The sequence below is a fragment of the Pteropus alecto genome, unplaced genomic scaffold (assembly GCF_000325575.1).
Source record: "Pteropus alecto unplaced genomic scaffold, ASM32557v1 scaffold45, whole genome shotgun sequence".
Lineage (NCBI taxonomy): Eukaryota > Metazoa > Chordata > Mammalia > Chiroptera > Pteropodidae > Pteropus > Pteropus alecto.
The window spans coordinates 40,026,736-40,035,915 of record NW_006442491.1 but is presented as its reverse complement, the minus strand read 5'-3'; the positions used below and the strand labels follow the sequence as shown (position 1 = coordinate 40,035,915).

The 9,180-nt window shown below is 61.6% G+C and overlaps 1 protein-coding gene across 1 annotated transcript in view; it reads right to left on the bottom strand.

Annotated features, from left to right (window-relative positions):
* MRGBP (MRG domain binding protein) overlaps positions 1–8,397 on the bottom strand; it is an 11,821-nt gene extending 3,424 nt beyond the window's left edge. The window contains exons 1-2 of the mRNA XM_015596924.1: positions 8,289–8,397; positions 2,582–2,729 (exon numbers count right to left, since the gene is read on the bottom strand). Of these exons, the coding sequence (XP_015452410.1) occupies positions 2,582–2,729; positions 8,289–8,397 (257 nt within the window). The remainder of the gene's footprint in view (positions 1–2,581; positions 2,730–8,288) is intronic.
* Between the last annotated feature and the right edge of the window lie 783 nt (positions 8,398–9,180).

Here is a 9,180-nt window from a genome sequence, read left to right as displayed (position 1 = left end):
CGGTCCGGCCCCGCGGCGCAGTGCCGCCCGGCCTCGCGGACCTGCGGAAACCGGGTGGGTCTGGGGAGAGCGACGGAAACGCTCGCGTTCAGGTCGTGGCCACGGCCGCACAGCCCTGTGCAAACCTCGCCGAATGTGAGCGGAGGGGTTGCAAATCACACTCGGTGCAGCAGAAGAAAAAATCAGGCAACTGTCAACTCTGCGAGTGTGGGCTTAAAGGGCTTCGATGGCTTCTGGCTGACCTCTGGCCTGAACGCTGCACAGAGGGGATCCTGCGCCCGCCGTGCCGCGGGCCTCCAGGGAGAGACCGGCAGGCAGGTGGGCCCTCGGGGTTAATCCGGGCTGAGGCGGGCTGGGGCGGGGCGAGCCCACTGACGGGCTCTAGCAGCGCCCAATTAAAGCCGGCGGCCCTCGGCTCCGCCCCTGTCCCCACCCCTTCCGGAAAAGCCACGCCCCGCGGCTCCCGTGGAGCCCTCGCTGTGCGGTGCGCTCTTCGCCTCCCAACGGGTGTGGACTCTCGGGCCGCGCTTCCGGGTCCCCTTCCTCTGCCGCCTGCCGGCCGTGTGCGTCGGGCAGAGCCTTGCCCTGTAGGCCTCAGTCGCCTCCCGCGTGCGATGGGCCGGCCGGGGCGCTTTCCCCGGGGGTATCGGTGAGGATGGCTTCCCTGCCAGCCGTCCATCTGCTCGGTGGCGGGGACACAGCTCCGGCGTCACGGTGCACAGCTGGAGGCACCCTGCCGAGAGCGGCCCTGGCCTTTGCGGTCACCGGTCAGCCTCACTCCCCGGGAAAGCCGGGTGTTCTCAAAGCAGGGCGGGCGGGCCGGGGCCTGATCTCGGCTTCCCGTCTGTGAAGGGGGCTGCTGGCCATACCAACCTCCGCAATGCCAGGAGGGAGAGGTGGCCCAGAGAGGATTCTGCAGTGGCCCAGGGCCACTAGCTGTCCTGGGAGCTGCCAGGTGGCCGTTGCTATCGGGCCGGGCCTGCGCTCCTCTGTCCTGACGCACCGTGGGGCTTCACTCCGCGGTGGCTGCAAGGCCGGAGTGAGCGCTGCCCAGAGCCCCTCGACACAGGCTCCTCGCTCAGTAAATGGTGGTCATCATTATTCCTCCCCTCACTGTTGCCTGTGCACCTTGGGGTCCCTGCTCCCCCGCCAGGTTCACTTTGCTCAACCCACCTCACCCCTGCCTCTCCAGTGGGGAGCGCCCCCCCCCTCCTGGGGACCCACCAAGTGCTGCCCATCTGGGATGGCGAGATTTCTGCTCGCTGGAGCCGGGGCTTGCAGCCCACATATCCTACCTCTAGGGGGCGTCCCCCACCCACTGTTTGTTTGGACCCTAATTACGGCTCCTGTCTGAGGAGTCTGCTGGCGGGAAGCAAGCGATGGCTTGTTCCCTGGGCACCTGGCCCACCCATAGGTCGCCAGTCACAGCATTTTTAAAGGAAGTCCAATTCTTCAGAGGGGGCATATGAGGAATCGCTGTGATGACCACGGAGACATTTGTCCCGCCCGGGTGTGGCGGCTCTGTGGTCAGCTCCATTGATCCTCACAGCACACTGTCCCGGTACTATTACTGTCCCCACCATGTCACCTGTAGGGTTAAGCTGGGCCCGGGAGAGGTGGGGAGCCCTGGGATGCCGGGCGCAGCTGCTGGTCACTCCTGGCCAGTGTGTGGGAGGGTCTGGCTTCTTTTTGGGGTTGCCAGACTTAACGTGTAAAAATAGAGGACACTCAGCTACAGTCGAATTTCATATAAACAACGAGTAATTTTGCAGTATAATTATTGTCTCCAAAGTTGCATGGGATATGCCTGTAGAAAAATTATTCATTATTTAAAGTTAAGATTTAATTGGTGCCCTGTATTTTATCTGATGATCCTAGTCCTGAATTTGCCTAAATTACCTTCGAGTCGACAGCTTGATTTGTCCCAAAGCACGGGGCCCGCCAAGTCCATGTTCATTAGAATTCGCAGAGGGAGTGAGGGATTCTGCTGTGACGGTCGAGGGGAGACCCTAGGCCCTGGCTCTCTGGGGCTGATCTCGTGGGTGTGGAGGGCCCCCCAGGGCACACAAGACTCGATTTCACCACCTCTTGTCTTGATGGACAGAGTCTTTGTACCTGGGTGCTGTGAGAAGCCCCTCTGCGCTGGAATCCTGCCCACCCGTGCACCTCGTGTGTCGGGGTGGGGCCGGGCCACGGAGAGAAGGAGGGCACGTTCCGGTAGGCCCGGGCTTCTCCCGGTGCGTGTGGCCAGCCGAGGGTGTGTCAGAACTGCCAGTCCGCCCAGGCACGCATCTGCACGCGCATCTGCACGCGCATCTGCACGCGCATGCAGCACCTGCTCTGCCGAGTCTGTGGCAGGGGAGGGGCAGCGCTGTGAGCAGCCCTTTGGGGGTCTCGAGGTGAGGACCGTGGGGGGTGCCGCCCGCCTGCCTCCACCACAATTCTCAGGTTGCCTGAAACGGGTGGGGGGCCGGGCTGAGCTGCTTCTATCACCGTTTTACTTTCCGGTTTCTCAGGGGAAACCAGCCTACTGGGGGACATGTGACCCCTCAAGCCCTTGGCCACGGCTCTTTGGCCTTACAGCCAGGCCCTGCTGGAAGGACCTTTGTCCAGCTGGCAAATGGTGGCTGTGAGAGCCGATGGCTTCTCCTTCAGCTGCAGGGACCGGGCCGTCAGGAAGTGACAGGAGGGTCTCCTGGTTATTCTGTGCCGGTGGCCGTTATCGTCGCCTTTGTGTTGGGGGAACGAGGCACAGGAATGCTGGGTAACGTGTCTTCTATGCCAAGTGGGGGGTGTCAGGCTTTGCACTCTGCCTGTGTGACCCCAGAACGCCAACCTGACTCTCACCTTCTCCGAGAGCGGGGGTCTCCCGCGGGGCGCTGCTCACTTTTCCCTGCTGGGACTGACCAACCCAACCCCTCCTCCCTCCCTTCTTGTGGCCCCCAGTTTTCAGGAAACCCCTTCTCCAGTGTTGGAGGGTGGGGTGAGATGTGGGAGCCCGGCAACGAGGGCGACCTACTGTAGCCAGGTCACTCGTCCCCAGGCGTGACTTCGCGGGCAAGGTGAACCATGGGGCTTAGTCTCAACTTCTCAACTCCACGTGGCCCTGCCCCGGGGGGCAAGGACAGGGCCCTTGATCTCCAGAGGCTGGTGTTTTATGAGGTCAGCTCTGAAGGCCCCAGTCTCCTGACATGACTCAGACCGACTCCAGCACCACCCGTGCCCTGCACGCACCCGCCCCTTCCCCCGCACGCCCTGCTCTCTCTCTTTTTTTTTTAAGATAAAGGCTTTTACGCAGCCATCTGATGGCAAGTGTCATGCATCATTTCCCGCTGTTATTCTCATCTCCTTGGATCTCTTAGAGACCTGGGATGATTACAGCTTCGGAATGCCACCGGACGGTGATGTGATAGTCACAAAATGCCACGGGGGCTGTGCCTGGGTTACTAATCATTTCAGCTTTCAAGTCAGTTTCAAGGGGACTAGCAAGGGGCCAAATCTGTTTTAAAAGATGACTCTTTCTCCATTAATTCAGCTCCCAAAGGCCAGCGCTGCATGTACAACAAAAGGAAAAGGTTCTTCGGGTCAGTGTGGAGAGTGGCTAATGCTCTCTTTGTAAAAGGGAGAGATTCTTTTTATACGGAGGAAAAGTCATTCTGAAGTAAAATTCCCTGCACTTTCCCTGAGCCGGACTGCAGCATCTGTAGGGTACCACACATCTCCTTCACTGTCCAGCCACCTACCCCTCCCTCCCTCCTTCTATTCATCCATCCATCTGTCTGTGTGTCCATCTACCCACCCATCCATTCACCCACCCATCCATTCACCTATCCATCCATCCACCATCCACCCATCCATCCACCATCCATCCATCCACCATCCACCCATCCACCCATCCATCCACCATCCATCCATCCACCATCCACCCATCCACCCATCCATCCACCATCCATCCACCATCTATCCATCCATCCATCCATCATCCGCCCACCCACCATCCCGGAGGCCACAGATGCTCACGTGGGATTTTCTGCAGTCTGTGGCTGCACCCATCTTTTGGCTCATCCGACAGCCGCTTGTCTCCCCCAGAGCTGTACATCTAGGCCGACCCAGTTTGCTCCCCTCACCGCAGTCACAGCAAAGGCTCGAATATTCTTCTATCTGTGTCCCGTTTCCTCCCCCACCCGATGCTCGGCCATAGAGGACAGTTTCCTGTAAGAACCGACATGCGAGTTTCCCATAGCCTTCTCTTTGCCACCTCTGCTTGCTTGTGGAGTTGGGGCCGGGCGCCTCTGTGGGGTCTCGGGCTCCAGACAGCCCAGGGGGCAGCTCAGGAGCCTTCATGCGGTGAGCCCGGGAAACCCTGACCACGGAGGGAGGGCATCCAACCGCAGGCCAAGCCAGGACATTGGTCCAAACTACATCCTTTGCGCCGGGAAACCCTGACCACGGAGGGAGGGCATCCAACCTCACGGCGTGGTGGGCCCGCAGGCCAAGCTGGGACGTTGGTCCAAACTACATCCTTTGCGTTTTGACACAAGCCACGCATTTCCAGAACTCAGGGTCCCAGCGACTGGCCAGAGGAGGCCCCGTGTGCTGAGGAAGCCCTTTCTCCCGAACTCGGGTAGGAGGTGGACCCGGGATGGTCAGCCCATCTGGGCACAGACCTGACAGCTCGAAGACTGGGCCTGTGTCACAGCTGGACGCTGGGGGTTACGAAGATCCCTCGGCAGCGACGGCCACCAGAGCAGGTGCGCACCAGTGGGTGGCAGCCACAGCTCCCAGCAGTGGAAGGAGGGGGCCGGGGGGGCAGGGGTCCCGGTCGGGGCCATGCTGGGCTGGAGTGCGTTCCTGTGTCCTGCTTCACTGCAGCTCCTTCGTAAGCAGCCATCGGGGCGCCATGGAGGACGGGGCCTGGCTGGCTCCGGAGCTCAGCACAGTGGGGCTGCGTGGGGCGCACCGCTCAGAGGCAGAGCAGAGGTGGGAGGCTGCCGTGGTCAGCTTTGGGAGCAGGGGAGCAGCCAGAACGGGCCAGCCTGGGCCAGGCTAAGACCCCCGAGGGTTCAGGGTCCATTGAGGTCACCCTTGTGAGTAACCCAGAGAGACAAGAGAATCTGCCTCCCACACCTCTCGGTGCTCCAAGTGGGTGAGGCCAGGGCTGCTTCAGCTACAGAAGGGGGATCAGGAGCTCAGGGTGGAAGGCGCCCCTTAAAGTTCACTTCCCACTGCTGCTCGGGCTGGATTCCTGCACCAGCCAGGGGCTGGGGGGACAGACGGTGTGGGAACACGGGCTGCTCTTGGCCCTGCTCCATCTGTAAACTGGGGACAACAAGGGAGGCCATCTCCTGGGGCTGCCGGGAGGCTCGGTAGGGGCCAGAACATGCAGGACAGGGCCCTGAAACTGCTGGGTGAACGCAGCTTCCCGAGCCCCCTCCGGGTGCCCCGATGCAGGAACCCCCTGAGAACCAGGGAGAGCACGGGGCTGGGCTGCCAAGGCCTGGCACCAAATGTATGGCACGATGAAGTGAGCTGTAGGGACGGGGGTTGGGGCCCCTGAGGGCTGCGGTCAGGTGTGGGCGGAGCACGTGGGTGCACGGGCCCTGGAGGGGCTCCCAGCCCGCCTCAGCTCTGGGGTCACCTCGGGCAGTCCGGGGTCTGGACATCAGGCAGGAGGGTCTCCGCCCCGTAAGGCAGGATGTGGGGCTCTGCTCGGTGGTCAGGGGCCGGGTGCTCTGGTGGCATCTGCTGGCATCTCTGGTCGGTGGCCTCCCCGAGGCCCATTGGAAGCATCACTTTCTAATGCAGACGAATGACGGGGCTGCTCAGAAGAGCCTGACTGCCGGGAGAAGGAACGAGAAGGAGCTGAGTGATTAAGGGCGACGCGGGCCCCGGGGAGGTAATTGATGCCACCGGGCTGGGCCAGCAGCATTGCCCGGGCTGACCCCGCTCTCTGTTGGATGCCAGGGTCCCATCCGCAGGGCCGGGCCGGCTCTCGGGGGCCTGTCACGCCAACCCTCATCCACGTGTCCCCAAAGAGCTTGGAATAAGACCCACAGCCGCGTCGTCCTGCCAAGCCCTGCCGTCCAGCCGGGTCCACCTGTCCTCCTGCTGCCCCTGGCTGTCCGGCTCTGGCCACATGGGTGTCCCATCCCGGTGCCCCACCCTGCCGCTCTCCCCAGGTGCCCTCGGCTGCCCACCCGAGACCACCTCCTCTGCTTGTCTTTTATCCTGATTCCCGTGGTCCCCCGCCCCCAGGAGCCCGAGGGCCCTGGCCGCTTGCTGTGTCCCGTGCATCAGGGCTCAAGAGAATCTGTCTGCGGGAACCTCTGCCCACTTGGCAGGCTCTGGGCAGAGGCCCAGGTTGCCTCCCTGGATTAGAGCCACCACGGCCCGGGGTGGGCGGAGGGGCCCAGTCTGGCTCCCTGTGAGGGCCCAAAGGTGATGCGGCCGATTTTGAGACGGAGTCCCCACATCCCCACAGCCAGGCTCCTGGAGGCCTTCGGGCAGGAGAGGTGAAAATGCGGTGCTCCTCAGCCCTCCAGGGAAAAAGCTTGGTTGGAAGAATAAGGGACAGTAAGGCGACTCCCACGGGAGGGCAGGTGCGCTGACGAGGGGTGTGACCGCTGCCACGGACCTCACGGACCTGCAGCTGGGGGTGCCGTGGGGCGGGGCCCTGCTGAAAGTCTGCGTGGAGCCGGGGGACCCAGCGTGCCCTCTGCTCTGCTGCTGACCTTGGGGACACAGGCAGGACTTCCCCTCCGAGACTCAGTGTCCCCTGCCCTGTCTAACAGCAAGGAGACCGAGGCACGGACGGGCCCAGGGACCGCTGACAGGCCACACAGCTGGCGAGAGGGCAGTCGAGGTTCGTGTGTCCCTTCCCTGCCTCCACCCCCTCCTAGCTCTTCCCACGTCACGGTCACCTCTTCCTGTCCCCGTCCCCTCCCTCTGGCCCTGTCAGGCTCATCTGGGGTGAAGGCTTGATAAGGAAAAGGGGAGTATAAATGCCTGCTGTCCCATGCCAGCCCCTCGTCATACCCCCACAGGGTCGTCTCCATCCCCGAGCTCCCACAGGGTCAGCTGCGGCCTGAGGAGACACGGCGCATTCTCTGCATGGACGCTCCGGGGACCAGAGCCTCGAGACTGCGACGACAGGCCATTTGCTTTGGGGTACATCTGACAGTCATAAAGTTAACTTTGTGTCGAAAAAAATGGCTTTGCGATGCACAGAAAAAATGGAACAGCACATAACCTGATGGCGTGTGTGCCTGTGTGTGTACACGCGCGCCTGTGTGCGTGTGTGCGCGTGCATGTGTGCGTGTGTACGTTGTGTGTGTGCACGTGTGTGCACGTGTGTGCTTATACGCACTGTGTGTATGTGCGTACGTCTGTGTGTGCATGCTTGTCTGCATACATGTGTGCCTTAGTGTCTGCAGGTATGTGTGCATGTGTGTCTGTGTGCATAGGTGTACGTGTGCATTTGTGTGTGCATGTGTGTCTCTGTGCATGTGCATGTGTGTGCACCTGTGTGCATATGTGTCTGTGTGCACACGTGTGTATGTGTACATTTGTGTGTGCATGTGTGTCTCTGTACACATGTGTATGCATGCATTTGTGTGTGCATGTGTCTCTGTGTATGTGTGTGCACCTGTGTGCATGTGCGTGTGTGACTGAGTGTCTGTGTGTGTATGTGCATGAGTTCCTGTGTACACGTGTGTGTACATGTGCATTTGTGCATGCATGTGTTCCGTGTGTCTGTGTGAGTGTATGTGTGTGCCTGTGTGTCTGAGTGTGTCTATATGTGTGCCTGTGTGCATGTGTGTGTGCGTGTGCACGTGCCGTGTGCACCAGTCAGATGTGTGCATGTGTGTGTGCGTGTGCGTGTGTGTGTGCACCAGTCAGGGATGGATGTGCATGTACCGCGGCGGCTGGCCCCGCCCACCGTGCCGGGCAGGATGCTCAGCCATCTGCCGCGTGGCCATGTCTGGCGGGGCTACTGGAGAATTCACTCTGTATTACATATTCTTTCATGTTATTTCAAAATTTCCTGAGAGAGTGAATCGCTTTCATGGTTAAAGAAAAGGGTGTTGCGTCTGCACAGGTGACGTGCTCACGGCACTGGCAGGCGGGGGTACCGGTGGGGTGACTCTCTGCAGCCCCCCAGCCTCGCTGTCACCCGCTCCGCTCCTGGTTCCAGCCCCTCCCCGACCTAGAGGCCGAGCTCACACTCCTTGGAGGGTAAAGAGGCAGGCAGGGAGATGTGGACCGCGGGGCGAGCGACAAGGTGGCACCTGGCGAGAAGCTCATTGTCACGCGAAGCAGGGAGGTGGCAGAAGTGCCACCATCGTCACTGCCCTGCTGGAAGTCCCGGCGCAGGCGCCAGTCACTGGGGCTTCCCATCACAGCCGCGGGCGCCCAGCGGGGCAGGCCGAGTCCCTCGCTTCCTCGCGGAAACGCTGGCCGGAAGGGCCCGTGTGTATTCACGCGGCTCCAGGTGACCGTGGCTCTGCCGTCTGCCCTCTCCCGTGCTCGGCTGGAGGGTTTGCATTTTCTCATTTCACCTGACACACCGACCCCATGAAGACAGCCCCCGTGCCCACCGGGGGAAGCCCTGCCTGGGGAGCTGGTGGAGACTCCGCGTGTGTCTGGCACCGGGGGCCTCTGCCCAGCAGGTCCTACACTCAGCCGCTGACTCTGAGGGCCCTGTGTGTGCTGAGTGAGGCCTGGCCCTCGAGGACGCCCTGTCAGTCTTGAAATAGGCGGGGGGCAGCAGGGGATGAGCTGAGGGTTTGTGCTCCAGGCCCTGGGGACTAGCCCTGGTTCTGGGCCTGGCTGTGGGTTCCCTGATCCGCCATGTGTCCCTTCCTCCCTAAGGGACAAGGGGAGGTGGGACTGGAGAGGCCCTGGGCAGTCAGGCTCCTGTGGTTTGCTGACAGCCTCCCGAGCTGGACCGCAGGCTGAGAACTGGCAACCTCTCAAAGCCAGGAGGCCCCCCACGATGGGCGGCAGCCCCTGCGGGCCCCTGGCTCTGCCACGCCTTGCTCGCGGGCGCTGCCCCGTCACAAATCCCGTCATAAATTCAGCCCGGACATGGTTTCCATGGTGCTTTGATAAAAATTGGAATTCAAATCATAGCTGTGGGGAGCGGTGGGGTGGTGCTGGGAGGAGGGATGCGGCTGGAGG